The 26,838-nt window shown below is 34.4% G+C and overlaps 2 protein-coding genes and 1 long non-coding RNA gene across 14 annotated transcripts; 2 read left to right on the top strand and 1 right to left on the bottom strand.

Annotated features, from left to right (window-relative positions):
- The first annotated feature begins 6,174 nt into the window (after nt 1-6,174).
- LOC140181936 (uncharacterized) lies at nt 6,175-7,951 on the top strand. The gene is made up of 2 exons (XR_011877607.1): nt 6,175-7,076; nt 7,478-7,951. It is a non-coding gene; the product is annotated as an uncharacterized lncRNA (long non-coding RNA).
- On the bottom strand, nt 7,414-11,981 carry LOC112779331 (probable protein arginine N-methyltransferase 6). 3 transcript variants are annotated; one of them, XM_025823575.3, is made up of 13 exons: nt 11,636-11,981; nt 11,484-11,549; nt 11,321-11,389; nt 10,878-10,916; nt 10,386-10,451; nt 9,935-10,003; nt 9,301-9,378; nt 9,149-9,227; nt 8,935-9,029; nt 8,485-8,569; nt 8,210-8,355; nt 7,949-8,067; nt 7,414-7,856 (listed from the first exon to the last, which is right to left on the bottom strand). In XM_025823575.3, the coding sequence occupies exons 1-13, from the start codon at nt 11,729-11,731 to the stop codon at nt 7,799-7,801; spliced, it is 1,065 nt and encodes a 354-aa protein (XP_025679360.1). In that variant the 5' UTR covers nt 11,732-11,981; the 3' UTR covers nt 7,414-7,798. The 3 variants fall into 3 exon arrangements, 2 of the variants coding, with proteins under 2 accessions (XP_025679360.1, XP_072083778.1); XM_072227677.1 differs by having other exon boundaries at nt 7,949-8,037; XR_003190658.3 differs by having other exon boundaries at nt 7,576-7,856; nt 7,949-8,042.
- Nucleotides 11,953-16,393, top strand: LOC112779152 (uncharacterized). 10 transcript variants are annotated; one of them, XR_011877603.1, is made up of 7 exons: nt 11,953-12,079; nt 13,604-14,022; nt 14,571-14,626; nt 15,184-15,363; nt 15,622-15,680; nt 15,933-16,070; nt 16,162-16,393. XR_011877603.1 is itself a non-coding variant. In XM_072227679.1 (6 exons), the coding sequence occupies exons 3-6, from the start codon at nt 14,592-14,594 to the stop codon at nt 15,947-15,949; spliced, it is 291 nt and encodes a 96-aa protein (XP_072083780.1). In that variant the 5' UTR covers nt 11,953-12,079; nt 13,604-14,022; nt 14,571-14,591; the 3' UTR covers nt 15,950-16,393. The 10 variants fall into 10 exon arrangements, 6 of the variants coding, with proteins under 6 accessions (XP_072083780.1, XP_072083783.1, XP_072083782.1 ...); XR_011877604.1 differs by having other exon boundaries at nt 15,606-15,680; XM_072227679.1 differs by having other exon boundaries at nt 15,933-16,393.
- The last annotated feature ends 10,445 nt before the right edge of the window (nt 16,394-26,838 follow it).

Genomic DNA, 26,838 nt, shown 5'->3' with positions numbered 1-26,838 from the left:
GCGACTAGCTTCATGTATTGCTAGTATTTCAGCATGATTAGAGGATGTTGCAGCAATCGTCTGTTTCGTGGACCTCCATGATATAGCTGTACCACCATATGTGAACAGGTATCCTGTTTGAGATCTCCCTTTATGTGAATCAGACAAGTATCCAACATCTGTATAGCCAACTAATTGTGACTTGGATCCATAGGGATAAAACAATCCCATATCAACCGTTTCATGAAGATATCGAAAGATTTGTTTAACTCCACTCCAATGTCTTCTGGTTGGAGAGGAACTATATCTTGCTAGTAAATTCACAGCAAATGATATATCGGGTCGCGTATTATTAGCAAGATACATTAATGCTCCAATAGCACTAAGATATGGTACTTCAGGACCAAGGATATCTTCATTCTCTTCTTTAGGACAGAATTGATCATTTTTCACATCCAAAGATCTTACGATCATTGGGGTACTTAATGGATGTGACTTATCCATATAAAATCTTTTCAAAATCTTCTCTGTGTATGTTGTTTGATGAATAAAGATCCCATTTTTTATATGCTCGATCTGCAGGCCGAGACAAAATTTATTTCTTCCAAGATCTTTCATCTCAAACTCTTCTTTTAGAGTTTTTATAATTGTTGGAATCTCTTCAGGAGTCCCAATGATATTTAAATCATCAACGTACACAGCAATTATAAGGAATCCAGATGTAGTTTTCTTTATGAAAACACATGGGCAGATATCATCATTCTTGAATCCATTTTTGGCCAGATACTCAGTAAGACGATTATACCACATTCGTCCAGATTGCTTTAGACCATATAAAGATCTTTGCAATTTAACTGAGTATAACCCTTGTGAATATTCATTGGATGGTTTAGATATCTTTAGTCCTTTAGGGACTTTCATATAGATATCTCGATCTAATGAGCCGTATAAATAGGTTGTTACCACATCCATTAAATGCATATGCAGTTTATGATATGCAGATAAACTGACCAAATAACGCAATGTTATCGCATCCACTACAGGAGAATACGTTTCTTCATAATCTATATCGGGCCTTTGTGAAAAACCTTGTGCCACAAGTCGGGCTTTGTAGCGCACAACTTCATTTTTCTCATTTCGTTTTCTCACAAATACCCATCGGTATCCAACAGGTTTTACATCTTCAGGTGTACGGACTACAGGTCCAAAGACTTCACGTTTTGTAAGTGAGTCTAATTCAGCCTTCATGGCTTCTTTCCATTTTGGCCAATCATTCCTTTGTCGACATTCTTCGACTGATCTTGGCTCAAGATCATTATTTTCATGCATGATATTCAATGCCACATTATATGCAAATATTTCATTGACAATTGTCTTATTTCGGTCCCATTTCTCTCCTGTAAAGACATAATTTATTGAGATCTCATCATTTTCACAATTTTCAGGTACCTGAACGTCTTCTGGCGTTAACACTATATCAGAATTTTGGACAACTGCAGGTATCTTTACTATGTCTTTTTTAACAGGAATAGTATTTACCTCTTTTCTCTTTCGAGGATTTTTATCTTTGGAACCGACAGGCCTGCCACGCTTCTGGCGTGTATTTGCTTCAGTGGCTATTTGTCCTATTGGGACATCAATTCGAATTGGGGCATTTTTTGCCCTGCCACGCTTCTGGCGTGAATTTGTTTCAGTGGCTACTTGTCCTACTGGGACATCAATTCAAATTGGGGCATTTTCCGCTGGTATATAAGATTTGGTTATCCTCTTTGTATCGGAAAATGCATCAGGCAATTCATTTGCTATTCTTTGCAAATGTATAATCTTTTGAACTTCTAGTTCACATTGCCCTGATCGAGGATCTAAATGCATCAACGATGATGCATTCCAATTAAGTTCCTTTTCAGGAAACTTATTCTCTCCCCCTAATGTTGGAAATTTTGATTCATCAAAATGACAATCTGCAAACCGGGCTTTAAATACATCTCCAGTTTGTATCTCAAGATACTTCACTATAGAGGGAGAATCATATCCAACATATATCCCCAATTTTCTTTGGGGTCCCATTTTGGTGCGATTAGGTGGTGCAATGGAAACATATATCGCACACCCAAATATTCTTAAATGGGAAACATTTGGCTGCTGGCCAAAAGCTAATTGCATAGGAGAGAACTTATGGTAACTCATTGGCCTCAAACGAATAAGTGCTGCGGCATGTAAAATAGCATGCCTCCAAACCGAAATTGGGAGATTTGTTCTCATAAGTAAGGGTCTAGCAATCAATTGGAGGCGTTTAATAAGTGATTCTGCTAACCCATTTTGTGTGTGAACATAAGCTACTGGATGTTCAACATTTATTCCATTAGCCATACAATAAGCATCAAATGCTTGGAAAATAAATTCACCAGCATTATCAAGACGAATTGCTTTGATTGGATTTTCTGGAAATTGTACTTTTAATCGAATAATTTGAGCCAGTAATCTCGCAAACGCTAGGTTTCGAGAAGATAATAAGCACACATGTGACCATCTCGAAGATGCGTCTATCAGGACCATAAAATATCTAAAAGATCCACATGGTGGATGAATAGGTCCACATATATCACCTTGAATCCTTTATAAGAATTCAGGGGACTCAAATCCAATCTTTACTGGTGATGGTCTTAAAATTAACTTCCCTTGAGAACATGCAGCACAACAAAATTCACTAGATTTAAGAATCTTCTGGTTCTTTAGTGAATATCCATGAGAGTTTTCAATAATTCTCCTCATCATGGTTGTTCCCGGATGACCCAATCTATCATGCCAAGTTATGAATTCATTTGGGCTAGTAAACTTCTAGTTTACAATGGCATGTGATTCAATTGCACTAATCTTAGTATAATATAACCCAGATGAAAGTGAGGACAACTTTTCTAATATAACTTTCTTATTTAAATCATGAGTTGTGATACATAAATACTCATGATTTCCCTCGTTCATAGTCTCAATATGATATCCATTTCGGCGAATATCTTTGAAACTCAACAAGTTTCTTAGAGACTTCGTAGATAATAATGCATTATTTATTATAAATTTTGTTCCTCCAGGAAACAAAATTATAGCTCTTCCGGAGCCTTCTATCACATTGCCTAAGCCAATAATAGTATTAACATACTCTTCTTTTGGCACAAGATGGGTAAAATATATATCACTTTTAAGAATAGTGTGTGAATTTGCACTATCCGCAAGGCAAATATTTTCAGAATATGTCCTTGCCATTTTTCTTCAAAGACAAATAATAATAATAATAAAATGCACAGCAAAATTATTCACATGAATACTTAACAAACACATACACATATCAAACTATTCCATCATTGATCAAATAGCCAATATTTCCTTCATAATCCTTAAAGAAATTAGATACATCATAATGAGTGGTTGAATTTTCATTATTTGAAACAAAATTTGTTTCCTTTCCTTTGTCATCCCTTTTCAAGGATGCTTGATAAAGATCAACTAGGTGCCTTGGGGTACGACAGGTACGTGACCAATGGCCCTTTCCACCACAACAGAAGCATTTATCCTCAATTGATTTACTTTGCCCATTGTTTCTTTCTTTATCCCACTTCTGGTGAGATCCTTTATTGTGAACATAATTCATTTTCCTTCCATAAATTTTTTTGTTACCAAAGCCTTGCCATTTACCTCTTCTGGGGTTATGATTTGCCACATTTACTTCAGGAAATGGGGCGGCACCAGTTGGGCGCGCTTCATGATTTCTCAAAAGTAACTCATTGTTGCGTTCAGTAACAAGAAAATAAGAAATTAACTCAAAATATTTTTAAATTCTTTTTCTCGATACTGCTGCTGCAGGAGCACATTCGAGACATGGAAGGTCGAGAAAATTTTCTCTAACATATCGGGCTTGAGGAAGTATCACATGATTGTACCTTTCTTCAAGGTCTTTCCACAAATTTGCAGGATCTTTTAATGTGGGATATTCATTTTTCAATCATACGTCAAGATGACGACGAAGGAAAATTATGGCTTTGGCTATATCATTCTGGGATGTATTATTTTCAACCTCAATGGTATCTTCAAGATCCATTGAATCAAGATGGATTTCAACATCTATATCCATGATAAATAATTATTTCCAGATATATCAAGAGCATTAAATTCAAGATGAGAGAGCTTCAACATAATAAAAATTTGTTACCTGAAGTCTTCCTAAAATTTCGTTAGAGCTTCGTGCTGAAGTCTTCCTAAAACTTCGTTAGAGCTTCGTGCTGATAACGTATCATAAAATAACTAAATAAGAAAAATAAAATAAAGAAATATAAATGAAAGACTCTAATATTAATATTCACTAATATTAATATCATCCTACCATAATAACTATGATTTATATATTAATACTATTTTTGTAATATGAAGAGAAAGAAAAGCTTCGTAAAGAGAGAAAAGAAATGCTTTTTATTGATGTGTTATCATCAGAGACATAAGCCTCTATTTATAGGCATATATGATAGTCATTTTTCAAACTACATTAAATAAGATTCTCTTTGAAAACATGAGTCTTGTGAAAAATTGGCATCCACCTCGAGCTATCTTATCACAACAATTCTTTCGATAAGTAAGTAATATATACACCTCTTTATTATTCATCTTCTTTATTACTCACTATTTTTTTACGTGTTTAGAGTCATTAAAATATTCTTTCCAAAATTAATTTTAGTTTCTCTCAAATTAAATCCCAAACATCCCTCAATCATATTATTATATGTTAAAATACAATTTCTCTATAAAAATTATGGAGGTTAAATTAAAAAATTTTAACAACCTCTACTATACAGCTCATATTTTACATATAAACTATTAAAAAATAAAATATAAAATATAAAAAAAATAGAAAAATAAATTTTTAAAAATAATTATTAATTCATCATATTAAAATTAATAAATAAACATATAAATAAATATTAAATAAAATATATTAAAATAATTAAAATCATGATCTATTATTATATAAGATGCATAATTTAAAATTTGGTAATATTAATTATAAAAATTTATTAATTATAGACATCGTATATATAAAATTATGAATATTATGAATTATGAATATTATGAGAATAAAATTATAGATATTATTAATATAAAATTATGATATTATCTATATGAATTTATAAATACTATAAATAAATTTATCAATTAGATAAATTAATTTAAAAATTTAATATTTTTTAAAATTTAATTATGATCAAATTTAAAAAATATCCATGTTAGGTTGATAGTTACTCTAGAGTGGAGGGTTCATTGCAGGTTTGAGCATAAACTTAGGAGTTAGGAAGATGCAGTATAACCATGGCAGAATTATGGGGGCTGTATCTGGGAGTGAAATTGGCAGTTGATTTGAAGATTCCTAACCTGGTAATGGAGTCCGATTACAAATGGAACTGGGAGTTTCCTTCTTCGAAGTTCCTCCTTGATTCACGCCTTGCGTGCTGATTCTCAGGGTGTTGCTTTTACTAGAAGAGTTGTGATTAGTTATTTTTGTGTTCTTTGGGCCTTAGGCCTCTTCAACATTAAAAAAAAATGTTGTGCATATATGCAGTTTTCTGCCGGAAAGATAGAGAGTATGTCTCAAAAATTGGCTTTAATAGAGGATATCCTGAGCAAGAATATCAAAATTTTTCTTCAGCTTGCCCATGGATGAGTGTAGTTCTAGTTAGCAGCAGTGGATGAGATTGGCAGACTGCAACCAAATGGCGGGATAATCTGTAGCAACTGTTGCAGTTTCTCGTTTTACTCAAATTTGGATGATCAAGTTACCACACATTTAATTCTTGCAACTAAACAAGATTTGCTTTTTATTGTTGACATTTCTGATATATTTATTGGTGAGTTAGATACAAAGTATGGGAACTTGGTCCAAAGCAACAGCAGAAAAAGACAAGAAAGTGAGAGGTGCTAAAATTGTTGGAGTCCTACATGGGGATGAAGCTGCCATTATACTGCAAACTACTTTTGGCTTCTATCATTAATGCCTTAGTTCAAAAGCCCTTTAATGATGTGTTGCATATGGTTAGGCCACATAGGATAGATTTCAATATTATTGTAGATTACTGTGGTTGGCAGTCATTTTCACTATTGGCCTCTGAATTTGTTAAACAGGTTAACAATCTGGGTTACATAACTGAGTTTGTTTATTCTGTAAAGAATGAAAACATTATAGAGAAACTCTACAAAATCATATTTCTGTTCTGATGGCTATAAGGAAAGCACTTCAGGATCACTTAACAGAATAAAAGTCATCCATGAAATGGAATTGTCTCATGCTGATGATCAGAGGAGAATGTCTTACCCTTCTGCTGAACAAGCCTTGAAGCATCTTTTGTGGTTGGCTGATCCTGACACAGTCTATGAATCTGCGTTGGGTCTGTATGATTTAAATCTTGCAGCCATTGTGGCATTGAATGCTGCAAAGAAGATGCCCTTCCTTGAGGCATGGGGAGATTATCTTGGTGACAAATAGTGCTTTGAAGATGCTGCAACAATTTATTTGTCATGTTCTGCCTGGATAAGGCTCTGAAGTCTTACCGTGCTATTAATAACTGGAGTGGGTTGCTTACAATTGCTGGGTTCCTTAATCTTGGAAAAGATGAGGTCCTGCATCTTGCTAGTGAGCTTTGTTAAACAGCTAGGAAGCTACAACATGTGGCGGAGAACTTTCAACTTTCTCAAATGGCAGCTGTTAGATTAGATGAAGAAACAATGTCTAATGATACCATAAATGAGCAGACACATACTTTGGAGCAATACAGTCGAAAAGTGCGGAGCCATATGCACGATTTGGAGGCTTTCTCCTGGCGACATAAAAGTTTTTATATCCTGCGAGTGAGGGTAGCAAAGTCACATAAGATATGTATCTTCATACAGTTTTTGTGATGTTAGCTTCCAGAATATGAATTTCTAAATTGTAAGATTTCATTTTTCTATAACATTTTAATCTACAGCCAAACATGATAATCTCAACTCCTCTGAGGAAGCAGATTGCAGTTTATGCCACTCTCTGGTGACCAGCTCGTTGAGATGCATAGATCTTGCAGGTTTCATATATTTATTTCTTAATTATCTCATCAATCATCTTAATTAATCTTTCATACATGTCTGATGATCTTGTGATAGATTATGTACAAACATAAACCAACTTCAATTTTCAGTTTCAATATTCAGCAATCAACTCTCTAAAAAGTTTGAAAAATGTTTGATTATTGCAGTTTCTATATACATTTGCAAATTTAATCGATGTTAATTTCTTCAACCAAAGTCTAAGGCTTAGGTTAATCATCCAATTTTCTCTCAAGTGAACACCAATATGATCTCTGTCCATTCACACGAAGGCCAACGCGAGCTTTAACAAAAAGTTCGGTGTTGGATTGTACCTTTATGCAATCATTAACCAACAATAATCATTACCAAAGCACTAGTTTCCCTTTTACATTAGCAGGACAGAAAATAACATCTAGGCAGAGGTGGACACCAACACCATCGATGCTTCAAATTCTTGAGCGTATATTTGATCAAGGCAATGGAACACCAAGCAAGGAAAATAAAGAGATAACTGCTGAAACTTAGCCACCATGGCCACATTTCTGAAACAAATGTATTATTTTGTGCCACCTACTAAGTCAGAAGTAGACGCTGAAGTTGATTCTAAGGATAAGAATACAAAGCCAGAGGAGTTAATTGGTTCGCAACAACAACTTAGTACTGTTAGGATGACTACTACTAATCGGTCAGAAAAGTTGTGCTTTCATAAGCTTGAGTTTCAGAAAGGCGAGAAAAGGTCGGTTTGTTTCTTGCAGACTAAATCACCATTATTTGAACTGCAATGGCAAAGAACAATGTCAGAATTTAAAACTTAACGTTAATGAATGTCTCTAAAAGATATACCATGATAGAAGTTTTTCTAACTCACCGATATATTAGTTTGATCTCCATGAGCCATTTATGCTTTGTCGGCTGCGTCAATGTCACTGAGCCTGTAAAAGGTCTACCTCTCTCCAGCTGTACTGTAGTAGGAAAGTAAATCAAAGTCTGCAAATATTGATAACAAAATTAGTTTAACTATATTAAAAACACAATATATACCTCAACTGCATGTTGCACACTGTAGATAAACAGAACCAAGACTTCAATAAGAAAATAACCAAGACTTCAATAAGAAAATAATTTGTACCTGTTCCCAATGTGTTGGAGGAACACTAGGCCCAGTGCAAAGAACTAGTGCTGAATCCATCCTATCTAGTGCTGATAGTTGTTCTTCTTCTTGTCTTAACCCAGTAAACTCAGCATTAAACCAAAATGCAAAACCATTTACCCTACCTAGAAATAAACGCCAGAAAATAAATATCAATAGATTGTAAGAAACTTTTAGAACTGCACAGTGTAAACAAGGTGCATGAGAATATATCAGTTGAACCCAGCATAATTTGTCCTACATAAAAAACTTACCTTGCTTCAGTGTTTTCATGCTAAAAGATTCTCCTATAGACATTAGTTCAGGAATGGTAATAGAATAGCAGTTGACGTGTTTCACCTGTAATGGTAAACAATAAACTTCTTTAAAAATCACAAACGAAAAACTACAACAGCCAACATCAAGATAAAAATGTGAATACACAAATACAGCAACAAAGACAAAATTACAAGCTAAGAAAAGAATATACAGGTGGATTTTGTTATCAGGAGATATTCAGAGACACTGGACAGCCTTGCGGCATTATTTGTTGTCCTTGTTTTTCTTTGTTTGTTTTTCTTGTTTTGGAGTACTTTTATCCTCCTTGTAGTTGCACTTTTTTTTTTCTTTTTATTTTTATACTCTCACACACTCGACAAAACTTAAGAATGAAAAGAAAAAGGTTAACATGAAACAAGATCAATGAAAAAAAATTGGTGACTCACCACTTGAGGGTCTGCCAAAAGGTTTTCATCATTGATTCTATCCACGTTCGGTGAAGCAAATGCATTTTGCTCAGTGAAAGATATCATTGGTGACACTGAAATTATTTTAAATTTGACCACAAAATAAGTATAGTCAAACAATAATTGTCATTGGAAAAAAATTACATAGCTTTATATATATATATATATATATAGTTATCTAGTGGGTACTCACTATCAATTTCAGCAACATCTAGCCAAAACTCAACTTTTTCACAGTATCGTTCAAAATTGGTGAAAGGAGCCATGAACAACTACATGAGCAGACCAAGATATCAGTGCATTTCTAATTGCATTCAAGCAGTATTCATAAATCAAAAGGATTACCGTTCCGCTTGAAGGAAGAATTACACCTCCAGGTTTAAGCCAGCGATCTCTGGCAGTGATAACTCTTAAAAGCATGTCCTAAAGAAAAAGGATTTTTTTTTATTCATAATTGGTCAATGCTTTGCTTAATACAATTCAAACTGACCTTAGGTATCCATTCAACTTAAATTTTAGGATAAAGTATATTTTTTGTCCTTGAAGTTTGTTAAAAATTTCAAAAATACCCCTAAGTTTTATTTTGTTTCTATTTTGTCCCAAAAGTTTTCGATTTGCATCAAATATATCCCTCGCAGCTAATCTTTCAAAAAATTTAGGATGAATTTAGCAACAATTTCATAAGAACAACTTTTAACACAAGCAAATCAGACTTAGGTGTCATGCATTATTGCTTGATTGGTCCAAAAATTTTTGAAAATTTAGCTGTTAGGAGTATATTTGATGCAAATCGAAAACTTAAAGACAAGATTGAAACAAAATAAAGCTTAGGGTATTTTTAAAATTTTTGACAAACTTCAGGGATAAAATATACTTTACCCAAAATTTTAATAAACAAAGAACTACATTATAAAATTTTCTATATATGATTTTACAATATTGTGTTTCAACATTAGACTTAAAAAATCCAGATATGCACCTCGCCTAGAAGCATCTGGCCCATCCACTCAGAAACTATAACATCCACATCCTCATTTATTTCAAGATCCTGCTCATCAATATAAAACAAGCAAATAATAAACAAACTGAACAAGAACAAAGGCAGATGTATCTACATTCCTACTAGACAAAGAATGAATCCAGAAAATTCAATATAAAGTTTCTATATACTCAAATGAGTTGAAGAAACCAACTGGATTTTCGCATCCAAAGGTCCTCTTAATTGTTTAAATTAACATTTAGCTAGTAACAATTTGATTTTGTTATCCAATTCAGAAAATAAAACTGAAATCAAATTCATACTACACATCCAAAATGTTTGGTCATTCTGCTTTCTAGATGCCAAGTCAATATTTAGACCATCATCATCTAAGTTAGAAAAGTACAAAAACTCTTTCAAAGATTAAAACTTATTGTTCATAGTAGCCTACCTCAAATCGCCCTCTCACCACAATGATAACATGTGAAAGACCATTTGCATCAACAATATTTGCCACCTGCTTGTAGAGGGGTAAAAGTAAGTGGAAACCAAGAACACAAGATACACTACAGGTTCGATGATTATGTGACAAGCAAATAATTTGCCTTGTCGTGTTACAGAACTATGATAGGATATAAATCTGATGTTAGACCTTCACCTAAGTATGGGCTTAAACTTTTAGGTGATCCTCGACATGGTATCCCAATTTCACATCCTCTAAGACCACATGATTGAGTTAGTTAAATTTTTGGATAAGGTAAAAGTGAGTGGATTGCTGAGCAAACGATGGATTATTGACAATTTAAAAATGTAAAATCAAGTATGTGCCTTTGTGTGATAGTTTTAGCTTTAAGCAGAGTTGGTCCTTGACAATTTTCTATGACAGGAAATTAACTACACACAATCCTAACTTAAGAATGAGATTGTGATTTTGGATGATTACCTGGCTAGCAATGTCTGTGCCAGCATCAACTGCATACACCTAGGCAAGACAAACAATTTGCATGGTCATGCATGACAAGCCAATGAAAAAGTATATATATATATATATATATTATGCAAAATCCAGATGTCAAAAAAGAAAATAAAAATAGAAAATAATACTCTAAGTGAAAATTGTCTACAAGTAAAAAACTCTCAAAAAAAGGTAATAAAGCAAAAAATTCTCAATAATTAACTCACAAGTATAGATTGATAATAACTAACAACATTATTACAAATTACAGAAATTCAAAATCATCAAAATTAAGTAATTAATAAAAGATAACAAAAAACGAACAAGCACTAGCAGTTCAGCTCAGAAACAGATAGAATCATCGGAATCCATGCTCAAGGTTTGAACATAAACCAAATGAATAGTACAAGTGTCAAGTAGAAATAGCTTACCTTCCTTGCACCCGCCTTGGCGCATAATATAGAAAGAATCCCTGTGCCGCATCCAAGATCAAGTACAACCTGAATAATCCATGCAACCCCTCAGTCATGAGATCAAAAGAACCATAAGAATGAAAAAGAAATAATTTGTAAATGAGTTAACTTAATTAATTACCTTGTTCCTAATATTATCAGCATGATACTCGATCGCACTCTTATAGGTATGGTTACGCACTTTATCCTTTAATATAAAAAAGAAACGATATCAGCATTACAGTCCAATTACATTAATCTTGAAAAAACAGAGATGGAAGTAGCAGCAAATACCCTATTTTTCTCTTCATAAAAGTCTGTTTCAGGGTACCGGCGCCGGAAGCATTGCCTAGTAATTTGAGGCTCGGCGTTCGGGTCTTGCTGCAGCATGGTTGGCAGTTATGGCCGATGTGTGTGGGTTAGAGAGAGAGAGAGAGAGATTTCGCGGGTTGGTGTGTTAGTGAAAAGAGGGAGCGAATGATTTTAGTGTACGGTGGACTTAAAAAAAGTATTTTAAAAATTAAAAATCAAAATTTTAAATAATTATTTAATAATTATTTAAATTCAGATTTTAAAATTTAAAAAATTAGGATTAGTAATTAAAATCATTCACACTACATATAGTCTCTACATCTAAATCCTAACAAAGTCATCATCCTCCATCTGTTATCTACACTCATTCTGGGCCTCATAGTCTCCCTCTCTCCTTATAGTCGGCGACAACTATCCAGCAACCAGGTAACCCAAACCTTGGTACCGCCATCCTCCTCCCGAAATTTTGATTTATTTTTACTTTTGACCCAACTTGATTTTATAAATTGTATTTATGATTGATGATAAATTATAAGTAAATAAAATTGTTTGAATGCAATCAGAAATTCACAGGTCTTTTGGTCTCTTGGTTTTTTCACGTAGTTGTTTGTGGCTCTTTTTACCTATTCTAAACATAACTTTGTGTATATATATAGTGGGTACTCACTGTCAATTACAACATCTCGCCAAAACTCAATTTTTTGGCGGTATCGTTTAAAATTGGTGAAATGAGCCACGGACAACAATATGAGTAGACCAATGAGATCAGTCAGTTTTTAATTGCATTCAAGCAGTTTTATTTATTTGTAATTTATCATTATTTATAAATATAATTTACAAAACAAAGTTGAGTTAAAAGTAAATATAAATTAAAATTTGTAAGCCTAATAAAACCTTGCATGAGAATATTTCTTTGAGTTAGTATTTATACACGGCAAAAAAAGAATTACCCTTCGACTTGAAGGAAAAATTAAACCTCCAGGTTTGAGCCAGCGATCTCAGTGATAGCTCTTAAAAGCATGTCTTAAAAAAGATGGTTTCAGTTTATTCACAATTGGTCAATACTTTGCTTAGTACAATTCAAGTTAATCTCGCTAGGTATCTATTTTACTTGAATTTTAGTAAATGAAGAACTACATTGTAAATTTTTTTATATATGACTAGATACGCACCTGTTCTAGAAGCATTTGGCCCACAAAGCAAGTAAATTTATGAAGAACAAAATAGCTAGTTCTATACACTTAAAAGAGTTGAAGAAATTAAAAGAATTTTTGCAACCAAAAGGTCTTCTTAGTTGTTTAAATTAACATTTAACCAGTAACAATTTGATTTCGTTATCCAATTCAGCAAATAAAACTGAAATCAAGTTCACACAGGACATCCAAAATGTTTGGCCATTCTATTTCCAAATGCCAAGTCAATATTTAGATCATCATAATCTATGGTAGAAAAGTACAAAAATTCTTTCAAAGATTAAAACTTATTGTTCAAAGTAGCTTACCTCAAATCGCTCAGTCAATACAATGATAAAATGTGAAAGATCATTTGCTTCAACAATATTTGTCACTTACTTGCAGAGGAGTAAAAATGGAAACCAAGAACACAAATTACACTACTAAATAAAAGATGATTATGTGACAATCATATAATTTGCCTTGTCGTGTCAAGGAACTATGATAGGACATAAATAAGATGTTAGACTTTTACCTCTAAGTATGGACTTAAACTTTTAGGTGATCCTCTAAGACCAGATGATTGAGTTAGTTAAAATTTTGGATAAGGTAAAAGTGAGTGAATTGGTGAGTAAAAGATGATTTATTGACAATTTATTGACAATTTAGTTGACACTTTGTCTATCCCACTTAGACTACTAGTAATATGCAAGTAATCAGTGATGATGCAGTGCACTTGTACAATGTTATTTTCTAATCATTATTGATGACTAAATAGCAGTAAAGAACAACAAACAGCAGCAAGAATAGAGAAAATTAAGAACAGAAAAATTCAAGAAGCAAAAAAAATAGAAAGAACAAGTCAGAGATTCAAGAATCAAGTTGACTCCGAGGCTGGTTGTTGATGAGTTGATGATGGAGTGGCAAAGTACAGGGAGGACGACGGAGAGAGAGGGAGAGAAAGGCGCTACAAGGATGATGGTGTGCTGCACTGCTGCTGGAGAGTTGCTGCAGGCTGCGGCCTATGTGGAGTTGTTGCGCTGCTGCTGGCCTGCTGTTGCGCTGCTGGCCTGCTGTCCTCCAGTGCTGTTTTCTGACAACATTTATCGCAAGCACTAATATGTCAAAGCATTTCCCCAGATTTCTCTGAAAGCAGATGAAAGAGATGTGTATGAGTTCTTCTCAAGGACGGGCAAGGTCATGGTACTCCATATGCTTTCTTATGTAACGTTAGAGTTGCTTTCTTCTGTTAGTTTGAATGGAACCATGTAGTATATATAAACGTGAAGAAATACCTTCTAAATGGATTAGATTCTGGTTCCTTTTGACCTTTGAATCTAGTAGATCCCTGTTTTCCTTAAAAAACAATGTTACCTGATGAAATATAGACTGTAAAGGTATAGATTGTTTGTCTGTCAGTGTGACTTCATCCATTCTTATTAATAACTTAGTATTAATTTAAGGATCATTATGAATAGATGAATAGATTTACACTGTAGTAAATCATGAGCTGCCAAGTAATTTAAGAACTTTTACTAGAAGTGTAACGTTCATGATTGATGTTGCACCTTCTTGCCTAATGCCAATAGTATATAGAATTCTGCAGTGATGCTTGGACAAAATTCTAACTTATAATATCTCAATTGCTATGCATTTCTACTTTCTTATTTTGGCACTTTTTCGGTTTCAAGGTTCCATTTTTTTAAATCTAGGTCTTCCTGACATCTCTCATTTATCAAATTCAGGTGCGAGAGGTTCGGTTAATTATGGACTGCAATTCAAGACGCTCTAAGGGTTTTGGGTATGCATTACATCACTCTGCACAACTAAATCATTGTTTCTCTTCTCAGTTATGCCATGTAGTTGGCATTGATGACTATCATACTTTTCCCATTTAAGAATCTTGAATGTTAACTTCTGTTTATAGTTGGCACTGATGACTATCATACTTTTCCCATTTGATGACTATCATACTTTTCCCATTTATAAAACAGGTGCTATTAGCTGTTAAATAAATGAATGAAGGATGGCATTATATCTTCAAAATTTGTATGTCATGTTTGATTCAAGTGAATTTGTATAACTTAAGAATTGTATGCTAGTTTTATGAACACCACCATAGGGGTTAACAAGCATAGTTTTTGCCAAAGTTTTCATTGTAATAATGGTCTTTTATCTTTTCCCCCTTTCTATATGTATCGAAACCTGTTTCTCTATGTACAGTGACTTTACAAACTTTCACCATCTCAGTTGATGGGCCATTAGTGCATTGGTAATTAAAACTTACATTTTATAACCCTGCTCTTTCAATGGCTTTGTAGGTTTATATAATTATTACTTTTTTGTTTATGTTTACAGGTATATTGAGTTCTATGATGTCATGTCTGTCCCCATGGCAATAGCACTTTCTGGCCAATTTCTTCTTGGTCAACCAGTAATGGTGAAGCCATCAGAAGCAGAAAAAAATTTGGTCAGGTTGAGCTTGTCCAGCTGCCTCTTGATGAAAGTGGGCACTGCAAAGGTTTTGGATTTGTGCAGGTGATTAATCAAGATTTTTTTGTCTGGTTAAATGCATTCAATTTTGATTGCCACTTTCTTTATGTTTTAATAACTTTTCGTTTTCTAAAATTATGTTATAGTAACATTTGAAGAGGTGCTCATATTCTATGTGGAAGCTTTGATTGTATTGAACTGCGGTCTGCAGGACGAGAGACTGGTCTTCTATAAAATTGCAATTTTTTCTAGCAGTGTTAAGTTGATTGAACCATTGTTTATTGTAGTTTGCATGCCTTGAAGGTGCGAGAAATGCATGGAGCTTGAATGGTCAATCGGAAATTGGCGGCAGGACAATCAAGGTACGCACTAATACTATTGTTTTATCCTTAGATCTGAGTTTATTGGTCCTTGTTTGACTCAAGTTAGGTTTATATTTTGGTGAAGTTTGAGCTCATGCCAGTTTTGGACACTGAAGATCATATTCAGTGTCCGTAAATTAATAAAAGTTGGATGTTAATGACTGGCTACAAAATGGATATTCTGTTTATGATTTGTTTGTGTAGAGGATCTACATATAATGACCTAATTGCATTTATTTATTTATGGATTAGGTGTCCGCTATTACTGATCAATCTGGAATGCAAGAAGTTGGAGGGAATATTGGTGATCTTGATGATGATTAAAGTGGTGGATTAGGTGTTCCAAGTGAATGCTTACTGTTAAAGAAAATGTTTGATCCCAAAGACGAGGTGGTTAAATGACCTATATTATGAAGATTTGCACCATACATTCTTTTTCAAAATAGTGGTCTAATGATATTATTAACATTATGTACCGTAGAAGGAACCGGATTTCGATTTGGATATTAAAGATGTTGAGGCAGCATGCTCTAAGCTTTGGGAAGTTAAAGCATCTTTGTCGATAATTGAGTATAGTAAGCTTTATGTTCCTCAATTTCAGTGTCATCCATAATACCCTTCACTGAACAAAATGCTTGCCGAATGTGGATAGAATTAAGGATGAATACCTTTTGACACTTTATCAAGTTGTGAGCTACCAAAATTTTTTTCAATTTTGTTTCATGTTGATCTTTTTTTCCAGTTTTAAAATTTTTTGCGTGTGAAAAATTATATATAAAAAAATAAGGTATAACTACAAGGAGGATAAAAGTCCTCGAAAATAAGAATAAAAAAAAAACAAGGACAACAAATAATGCAGCAAGACTGTACAGTGCTTTTGAATATATACTAATAACAAAATCCATCTATATCTTCTTTTCTTGCTTGTAATTGTCTTTGTTGTTATATGTATGCATTCACATTTTTATCTTGATGTTGGCTGTTTCAAGGCCAATTAATTTGGATCATTTTTGAAGTTTATTGTTTACCATTAAAGGTGAAATATATCAACTGCTATTTTATTACCAATTCTAAGCTAATATTTATAGGAAAATTTTTTAGAATGAAAATACTAAGCGAAGCTAAGTTTTTCATGTAAGAGATTATGTTGGTTCAATTGATATATTCTCGTTCACTTTATTTATTGTGTAGCGGTAAAATTTTTTATAATTCATTGATATTTATTTTATGGCATTTATTTTTAAGTGTAGTAAATGAGTTTGTATTTTGGTTTGATACTGAATTTATTGGGTTACGACAAGAACTACTATCAGCACTAGATAGGATGGATCCGGTCCTAGTTTTTTGCACTTGGCATAGTGATCCTACAACACACTGGGAATAGGTACAAGCTATTTTCTTATTAAAATCTTGGTTCTTTTTACTTATAGTGTGCAATTTGCAGTTGAGGTATATATTATGTCTTTAATATATTTAAACTAATTTTGTTATCAATGTTTGTAGATTTTGATTTACTTTTCTGTTTCAGTCTATCTGGAGAGAGGTAAACTTTTTATAGGCTCAGTGACATTGCAACCGACAGAACATAAATGACTCATGGATATCAAATTAATGTATTGGTGAGTTAGAAAAACTGCTACTGTAGTATATCTCTTACGGTCATTTATTAATGTTAAGTTTTGAATTCTGATACTGTTCGTTACCGTTGTAGTTCAAATCGCAATTATGTAGTCCCAATGAAACAAATTGAGCTTTTCTAACCGATTAGTAACAGTGGTTTGCTAGTAGGTCAGAAAAGTTCAGTTTGTTTGGTGGAGATTACATAACTGTGAACTGCAATGGTAACTAACAAACATTAATGAATGACGGTAAAAGATAAACTATGATAGAAATTTTTCTAATTCACCGATACATCAGTTCGATATCTATGAACCATTTACGCTCTCTGTCTGTTGTGTCAATGTTACTGAGCTTATAAAAGGTTTATCTCTCCAGATGTACTTGAGTAAGAAAGTAAATCAAAATCTGCAAATATTGATAATAAAATTAGTTTAACTATATTAAAAACATAAGATATACCTCAATTACAAGTTGCACACTATAAGTAAATAGAATTAAGACTTTAATAAGAAAATAGTTTGTACCTGTTCCCAGTGTGTTCACTAGGCCCAATGCAAAGAACTGGTACTGGATTCATCCTATCTAGTGCTAATGGTTGTTCTTCTTGTCGTAACCCAGTAAATTCAGTATCAAACTAAAATGCAAACCCATTTACCACACCTAGAAATAAACGCCTGAATAAAATAAATTGTAAAAAACTTTTAGAGCTGTACAGTAAATAAGGTGTATGAGAATATATCAGTCGAACTAGCATAATTTGTCTAACATAAAAAATTTACCTCGCTTTATATTTTCATTCTAAAAGATTTTCTTATAGAGATTAGTTCATAATTGGTAATAAAATAGTAGTTTCACCTGCAATGGTAAACAATAAACTTCTTAAAAAAATGACCCAGGATTATTTGCCTGTAATAAAACAAAAGACTACAATAGCGAACATCAAGATAAAAATATGAATACATACATACAAAGACAAAATTACTAGCAAGAAAAAAGATACGGGTGGATTATTATCAGGAAATATTAAGGGACACTGAACAACTTGTTGCATTATTTGTTGTTTTTTTTGTTTTGCAGGACTTTTATCTTCTTTGTAGTTATACTTTTTTTTTTCCTTTATATACTCTCACATAAGCGAAAAATTTTAAGATCGAATGAAATTTGAGTGACTCACCACTTGAAGAAGTGCCAAAAGGTTTTCATTCTTAAATCTATTTATATTCGACAAATCAAATGCATTTTGTTCTGGGAAGGATATCATAGCTGACACTGAAATTATTTTAATTTTGACCACAAAATAAGTGTAGTCAAACGATAATTGTCATGGAAAAGAAATTACGTAGTTATCCAGTGAGAACTCTATCAATTCCAGCAACATCTCGCCAAAACTTAACCTTTCAACGATATGGTCTCGAATTGGTGAAATTAGTGATGAACAACTACATGATCAAGAGATCAGTGTAACAATGGTATCTGCACAATTGACTTGCACACACTTACAACAGCACAGAAACAGAAATGCAAGGAGATTGCCCACTCCCGATTTAATTAGAATCACACATCCCCTCGCTTTCCCACTACTCGAGTTAGATGGCATGTTAGTTATTAGGACATTCTCTTTCCCATTTTTACCCTCCACCCTCTTTTTCCTACTGAAATGAAATGGAAGTGGGAGAATCTTCCCCTTCATGGGGTCAGAACCTTCTATTTCCACCTTCTATCCGGGTATGTAATAGTTTTTAATTGCATTCAAGCAATTTTATTTACTTATAATTTATCGTTATTCATAAATATTACTTCCCTAACATTGGATTAAACAAAGACATACATCACGAAGCAAAACCAATTAAACATATTACTACTTGAGTACAGTACTTACATTCATTTGGTGTTGATTGTGATAGTGAAAGGACTACTATTGATTAACTTGTGCCACCTTTCTTAGACTTCTTGGTCTTAGGTTTTCAGTTGGGATCAGATGGAGCACCCTTACAGGTCTTGTAATTATGTCCCGTTACACCACATTTACTACAAGTGACTTTAAATGATCTCTTCAACTTGTCACCTTGCTGCATTAGTGGTTCAGCCGGATCCTTTTGTCTGTTGTGCACCTTTGACCTGCATATTGGTCTCTTTATGATGGGAGGATCTGGCCTTGAATACTCACTTCTTGTACAAAACTCCTGACTTGGCACAGGTTGAATACAATGTGCATGTCTTATGGATTGTCTCCATGCATAACCATGGATGCACATATTCCTCTGGATGATCATGTCTCTTCCTGATTACTGTAAGTGCATGGATACATGGCATGCCTAAAACAGAACAACATCATGGACCAGTAGCAAGTAAACCATATAATTGAGAAAATATTTAACAATTAATTAAAACTAACCACTCAGCTGCCATTTGTTGCATGCGTAGGTTTGCTTGATAAAATCCACATCCACCTTTGTATTTTTACGACTCACTTCAAATCTGTTAAGTTTGTCGTCACCTATCCACTCTGCAAGCTATTTGTTGCTGGGCCTTATAAGACGCTCTAGCCTCTTCTGCTGAACAGGTGCGAGCTTTCCAGGATAATTTTCAAGTAACTCCTTATGCTTGACCATCCTCCTTATCAGATAGCACCTAATTTCTTCACACATTGTGAGAATAGGCTTGTTTCTATAGTTTACTATCTTTGTGTTGAACACCTCACACATGTTATTTGTGAGGTTGTTCACTTTTAGTCCATGTGAGAAATAGGCCTTCACTCAAGTTGCTGGTTCAAATTTCGACAGATATTCCCATGCACCTTGGTTAATTCCTTTAAGCTTCTCCATCTATTCCTGGAATTTTGGTATGGTGGTGCATTTAACACAGTTCCAAACCACCTCCCGAATACACGAATCCTTAAACCGGTTGATAAATTTTTTTCAAATATGCATCACACAATTTCGGTGATGTGCATTTGGCATCACTGATTTCAATGCAGGTAGCAATCCCTAACACAGTATACAATGAAGTCAATATCTAACAGAACCCTAGCACTAAACAGCAGTCAACACCACTACATAGTAGTTGCCCAATCATATACTAAACCAGCAATCATCATACAATTGTATATAGCTATTAAAACATAACCTAGTATTCAACAACAGTCAATATTAAACAATTACCTAACACTAAAATAGAAGCTAAAAGTAAGTAAGTGCATAAGTAAAACATAACTCAATTATGAACAAGTACCCAGTAGTTAAAGAATTATGAAGTTTACCTTTTGTTGGTCGGACATAAAATTCCAACCATAAGTCTGCACATCTCCCAAATTCTCTCGGAGTAGAGTCAGAAACCACCTTCAGCAATGAATAAGTCTTTCACAACTTCCTTAAATCTCTCTATGGTGGCAAACCTAGTCCCTAACTTAAACTTCCCCTCTCCAAAAGCATAATCATCATCAAGCTCAGGAAATTTATGCTTGCTAGATTCATCATCTGATGATATAGGTGTATGTAAATTCTCATATTCATAATCATATACCGGGTCATCATCATTATCTTGGACTTCACTCACATAGAACTTAACATTTTGGTCTTTGTTGGATTGTGGGTCGCTGTTGGGCTGCACATTAGGACCAGGCCCAACATTAGTTTTGGCCTGCTACTCATTGGGTCCAGTCATGGCCTGCTGCCTTCTAGTAACATTAGATGCACCTAATCCACTACTTTGTCCCTTCTTCTTCCACGTCTTCCTGTTTCTTTTGGCACATGTCTTCTTTGCAACTAGCTTCTTTGGAGGCACAACTTTTTTCTTTTCTTTCATTACTCTTTGCCTTTTGCTACCATTGTCATCAGCACTATTATCATCTTTGTCACTGTCACTTTCAAACCCGGGTGGTGGATGTTTGTAGGGCTCATCCTCCGTACTCTCGTCCCCATCATCAGATGACGAACTCTAAAGATCCACCAAAACCTCTTATGAGACAGGGGTGTTACTTTGGTTTCTAGCATATTCCACAATCTCAGGCTCATCAACAGGGTTGTCAAAGTATAGGTAAAACCCGTCCGTGTCTGTATTCTACATTTTGTTCTCTCGCATTGCATTAATCCCTGCATCTCTTGTCAAAATATGCAGCCCAGACTCAACATGAGCACTCTTTGGATCATACCAATAAACTGTCTTGTATGATTGGTATCCCAAGCCCTTAAACAGTGTTATCAAGTATCTGAAATTCACAAATCCAGGTCCATTTCGGGAAATTTCTCTATCTTCCCATTTTTATAAACAAGAGAACCATTACTTTCTCTCACAAAATTATCCACATGGTGGAAAACCGGCACCACAAACACATCAACCATCTGAAAAAAAAAAACAAAAAGCAATGATCAAGAAGTACTCTTTTCACATATTAAAAAGCAATGTCCTTCAAAAGACAGAAACGAAAATCACCCCAGAACATTTCTTTGCCCTAACAGTTAATCAATTTCAAAGGAAAAATCCCAATACTTTTTTTACAACACTATCAACATGCACGTTCAGTCCTTTCACAATACAGTTCTAACTTGCATATGCAATGAATCTGACAATCTACTCATTAAGTAATGCAACGAATTCTTATCTTTGGTGACGAAGACAGCAACTCAAACAACAATGGAGGGTTCTCCCTCTTTGACAGCCACTGCACAACGCAACCGTCTCAACCTGGGTAGTTGTTTTTTTGGAAAGAGAAATAGAGCATGGTGATCGTTGGTATTCTTAGGGTTTAATGTAATTCAGTAGGAGTGGTATGGGTGTAATGGGTATTGTATACAACTTAAGGGATGAGAGTGTATGTAAATGGCCAAATGCGAAACGACGTAGTTTTTAGATTGAGGGACTTATTTGTCCAATTTTCGAAACTATCCTTCCACTTATCAGTCCACGTGTTAACCCGTGACGCCAGGTCATCAGAACGGGAGTCACGTCAGACTTTTTCGTTGGGTCTGACGGAGGCATTTGGACGGAGGGACTCATCCGTCCAAGTTTTGTAATGGTCGGGGATTTAAAAGTATTTTCAAATGGTTTTGTCCTTTTCTCATATTCATCAAAATTAAGGAAAAAAGTGATTACCAGATTTTAGAAGGTTTTTATACCTCTTACGTTTAAAACCTTAACTCATAAGTTCACTAAAATAAAAACGGGCCAAATCATAATTAGACCTAAAACAAACAAAACAAACTAAAATAAAATAAACATAAAATAAATACTAAAAAAATGATACCCACAATTGTGACCAAACCTGATTCTCTTTGGGTTCAAATTATGATTGAAAAATTTGGGAGAGGGCACAATCCTATGCAAAATGTGGTGGCTATTAGTGGTGACTTTATATTGTGGAAAAGTCTTGTATCCAAATGGCACATTATCAAGGAAAACATAGGTTACCTACTTGGAAATGGTGAGGCAAGGAAGTTATGGACAAACGCTTGGTTGGAATCCAATAACTTGCTAGCTAATTTAACATCCCCAATCTTGAAACTTAAGGAAGAAAATTGTCCAATGAGTGACTATGTAGATGAAGGACAATGAAAAATAAAAAAGCTAAATACCCTCCTACCTGCAATGTCTAATAAAATTCGAAGCACTCCCCCTCCTTCAATAAAAGATGGCAGGGATATCCTCTTTTGGCGACCCAATCCTAAAGGTGAGTTTGCTATCAAACATACCTATCAATTTCTTTCCCATTACGACCACGACTTAGATTGATTACGGAAATTGATTTGGGATTGGAAAGGGTTACAAAGGGCGAAGGTATTCCTTTGGCAGTTGGCCCATAATGCTGCCTTAACAGCTTCCAGAACTGCGGGATGGGGTAGAGGGAACAATCCCAACTGCATGAGTTATGATAATGATATTGAGACTCCCTTTCATGTTATTCGAGATTATCCTGTCATCGCCAGTGTGAAATTGCCGGGTGAAACTGCAAAATATTGGCATGTTTTATAATCTTGATTTGAAAGAGTGGATTATTGCAAATATGACTGTGGACATGGGGTCTGATGATGATATGGAATGGAAGGATATTTTTGTCACAGCAGTTTGGCTTATATGGAAATTTAGGAATGAATATATACATTCTAATATAAATATCCCCTTAAGAATCAAAGAGATGAAAATAAGGAACTTAGCAAGAGAAATTAGGGATGCCTGAAGAAGAATAGAGAATAATCAGCATGAAGAGTCTTTGACAGTTTCTTGGCAACCACCCCAAAAGGATTGGATCAAGCTAAATACAGATGGGGCCTCTAGAGGTAACCCTAGACAAGGTAGTTGTGCTGAAATTTTAAAAAATGCGGATAGTAGCTGGATTTATTGGATGCCAGACATCTGATCTATGCAAAGGCAATAGAAACGGAGGTTGCAACAATACGGGAGGGACTGGAGATGGCATGGGAGAAAAGATTTAGAAGGATTGAGCTAGAAACAGACTCTCAAGCAACTGTGAATTTGATGGAGAACCCTCCAAAATGCCACCAGACTGTAACCCACCCAATTAGAAGGATCAGAGAGCTTCTCAACAGGGAATGGCAAGTGCACATATGACATATATATAGAGAGAGGCTAATCAGTTAGCTTATAGAATTGCAAATTTGCTACTAAATCAAAACAAGGAGCATGCTCTTGGGATCAATCTCCCAAGGAGACTACTCTAATTTTATTTGCTAATAGAAGTGGGGTTTCTTTTCCTCGTTAATTTGTTTTGTTTTTTGTTTTGTTCCTGGCCTTAGGGCGGAGTATACAAAAAAAAGTGATGCCTATATAATTCATTTTAATTAATAAGAGTCTTTAATGCATCTTGTAAATAATAAGACGTTTGACTTTTTATAACTATTAGTCATTGTCTTGTCTAATTCTTGATGCATATTCTGAACAAATGATTTAGCCATGTTTGCGAAATCTTTTTTTATTCTCTTAGTTGTTATTCTTGTAATTGGATCAATTGGCATATAACAGTTCTCAGTTTGTCTCGCAAATTTTCAAAGCTCAAGCAGTAGGATTGATGTTACGAGTATTAAGAATATTGAGATTGCACATGATAAAGCATGTGCAGTCAGCTAAAGTTAGTTAGTTTGTTCTGCCTCATACCCAGTGCTGTTGATGTTTTCATCTGGCTATTGGGGATGCTTGGTGGTACATATGTTCCCTGCTACCTCTCTTTCTCTTGGTGGTAGAGTTTTTAGAACCAATCTACAGGAGATTTCAAGTAAAAAAATATGGGGGATGGAGGAGTAAAGAAGATGGGACAAGAGGATATATGTTATTAGGAATGATTATGTTTGGTTGTTATTAGTTCACCTTTACACTGGGAGGGACAATGTTTTATTTTGGCTCTGTGTTACTTTTGGAAGGTTTTACATATTTGAGGTTGGGATATCTTGGTAGTGGTTTTTCTTGGCAGGGGTGCTGTTGTAGTTGGTGTCTTTCATGTTAGAATTGTTTTTTCGGTTTTGTTGTGTTTTTGGCTTTTATGTTTTAGCTTTAGCATTGATGTTGTTGTTGGGCTCTGAGTGTTTGTTTTAGGTGGTTGTTGGGAGATTATGTATCCATGATATCTGTTGGGTGATTAAATTGGATACCTTTCAACTATAATATTTTTTTTTTCACTGTTATGTATGAAATCTTTTAATCCTTAAACAAGTGGTTGATATTATTATTGTAAATTTAGTTAAAGTATTATGAATATTGCATGCTGAAAATTATTATTGTAAAATTATTCTTATTATTGAATCAGCATAATCCAATTTTATTCTGTATAACAGACCACGACTCGGTCAAGACCATAAGCCAAAAAGGTTGTAATTAAAAAGACATAATAAGAACAAGCCTCTTAATTAACAAACTTTAAGAGAGAGATATATTTGAGAGATGCCAAATTAAATTTGACTGATCCTCATTCTCTTATTAGGCTTAGCAGTCTTAGGAAAGTTCATTACTTCAAGCACATCCAACAGGTTGGGATTTTGGCATCATGGGCATTCAGGGTTGGATTTGGATACCATCAAATAGATGTAACAATCAGTGCATCCCATCACAGTCAATGAATCCACATCTTCATCATTTTCCATATCAGCATTCTCAGAACTTGATGATATCCTCATATTTCTCATCATTGCTTTCTTCTTCATAAACTTCATGCTGCTGCTTTTTTTTTTCTTTTCCCTTAGGAGCTGATGATTCAACAACCTTCAAAGATACAATCAATCAATGAAAAAGGAAAAGAATAACAATAAAGCTAGCTGGCTAAACTATTTTTCAACCAAGTCATATGCATGCGTTTTTTTTTCCTCTTTTTTTATATGTCCAATAAACTACTAAATTTTCAAAGAATTATATCTCCAAAACATTAAAATCTAACCAACAAAATATACACAATACAGAAATTTAGTGCACAATACAGAGTTATTTAAAGAACTGTATGCCCATAATATTGACATTCAACCAACAAAATATGCAAAGCATAAAAATTAAGGTGCACAACATAAAAAATTTGGTATACAACGCCTAAATTTTTGTGTAAATTTTTGAAAAATCATGTGTCTAGAATATTGATACTTAACCAACAAACTATGCATAACACATAAATTTGATGCACAATATAGAAATTTTTGAACGACTACATACCTAGGACAATGACTCACGAAACCAACATAATATATTTGCAACAAAATTTTTTGTACTATACAAATGTGTGACGCATGCAATTATTTTTTCTAGACTTGTGCCAACTTATTTAGACTTAATTACAAAAATAATTATATGTATAGTATCACCCAAATAATAATTGTAAAAACCAAATATAGCATGCATCCATTCAACACTAATTTATTACCATAAAGTTTTCATTTTCACCCTGATCAAGTTTAGCAGCAGGTTGATTGAGGTCAAAGGATACCATAAAATATTTACGAAGTGCATCGAGGGTAATTATTGAGTTCGGAGGATGAGTAACAACATTATTAGTATCAACATCAATGTTCAGCATATCTCTCAACTTAGGGGTAACAGCTTCACTTTTTGGTGATTTAATGGTGGGTAGTGTTTCCATTGTAATAAAGTGATGAGAGCAGGGACGGATGCATTCATTGAGTAGTGGGGGCAACTGCCCCCAGTGGAATTTTAGAAATTACTTAATACTTCATAGTAAAATGTCTTAAATGCCCCCACTATATAATTTATTTTGACCCCACAACCCCAAATCAAATCCCTAACCCTTCTTTTCCCAATCTTCTTCATCAGCTCCAAGCCTCCAAGCTTCGCAGCCTCCAACCTTCGCACTTCGCAGCTCGCACAGCCGCACTCGACAGTCGGCACTCTTGTCTCCAGATATCAGAGCCACTCCGCCGCTCCGCGTCTCATCCAGTGTCACGGCTGACGTTTCTGGCTCTCCGGCCTCCGCCCTCCTGTCTCCAGAGTCACTGCCGTGTCTCCACATCTCCGCGTCTCCTTTTGCCTTCTTCTTCATCGATCGGTTCTGATCCGTTCGTCCTTCTTCTTCGAATACTGCAAATCTGCTATC

This window comes from Arachis hypogaea, chromosome 19 (assembly GCF_003086295.3).
Source record: "Arachis hypogaea cultivar Tifrunner chromosome 19, arahy.Tifrunner.gnm2.J5K5, whole genome shotgun sequence".
In the NCBI taxonomy this organism is placed as follows: Eukaryota; Viridiplantae; Streptophyta; class Magnoliopsida; order Fabales; family Fabaceae; genus Arachis; species Arachis hypogaea.
This window is presented reverse-complemented; position numbering and strand designations above follow the sequence as displayed.

What these genes read in the sequence shown, in the direction of transcription:
- LOC112779331 (XM_025823575.3), bottom strand. Translation starts at nt 11,731, where the DNA reads ATGCTGCAGCAAGACCCGAACGCCGAGCCTCAAATTACTAGGCAATGC. An exon ending in TGGTGAGAGGGCGATTTGAG is followed by an intron (nt 10,004 to 10,385) that starts GTAGGCTACTAT and finishes ATTGATGAGCAG; the next exon opens with GATCTTGAAATAAATGAGGA. An exon ending in GAGATCAAACTAATATATCG is followed by an intron (nt 7,857 to 7,948) that starts GTGAGTTAGAAA and finishes TTGCCATTGCAG; the next exon opens with TTCAAATAATGGTGATTTAG.
- LOC112779152 (XM_072227679.1), top strand. Translation starts at nt 14,592, where the DNA reads ATGGACTGCAATTCAAGACGCTCTAAGGGTTTTGG. An exon ending in AGACGCTCTAAGGGTTTTGG is followed by an intron (nt 14,627 to 15,183) that starts GTATGCATTACA and finishes TTATGTTTACAG; the next exon opens with GTATATTGAGTTCTATGATG. An exon ending in AAGGTTTTGGATTTGTGCAG is followed by an intron (nt 15,364 to 15,621) that starts GTGATTAATCAA and finishes CATGCCTTGAAG; the next exon opens with GTGCGAGAAATGCATGGAGC.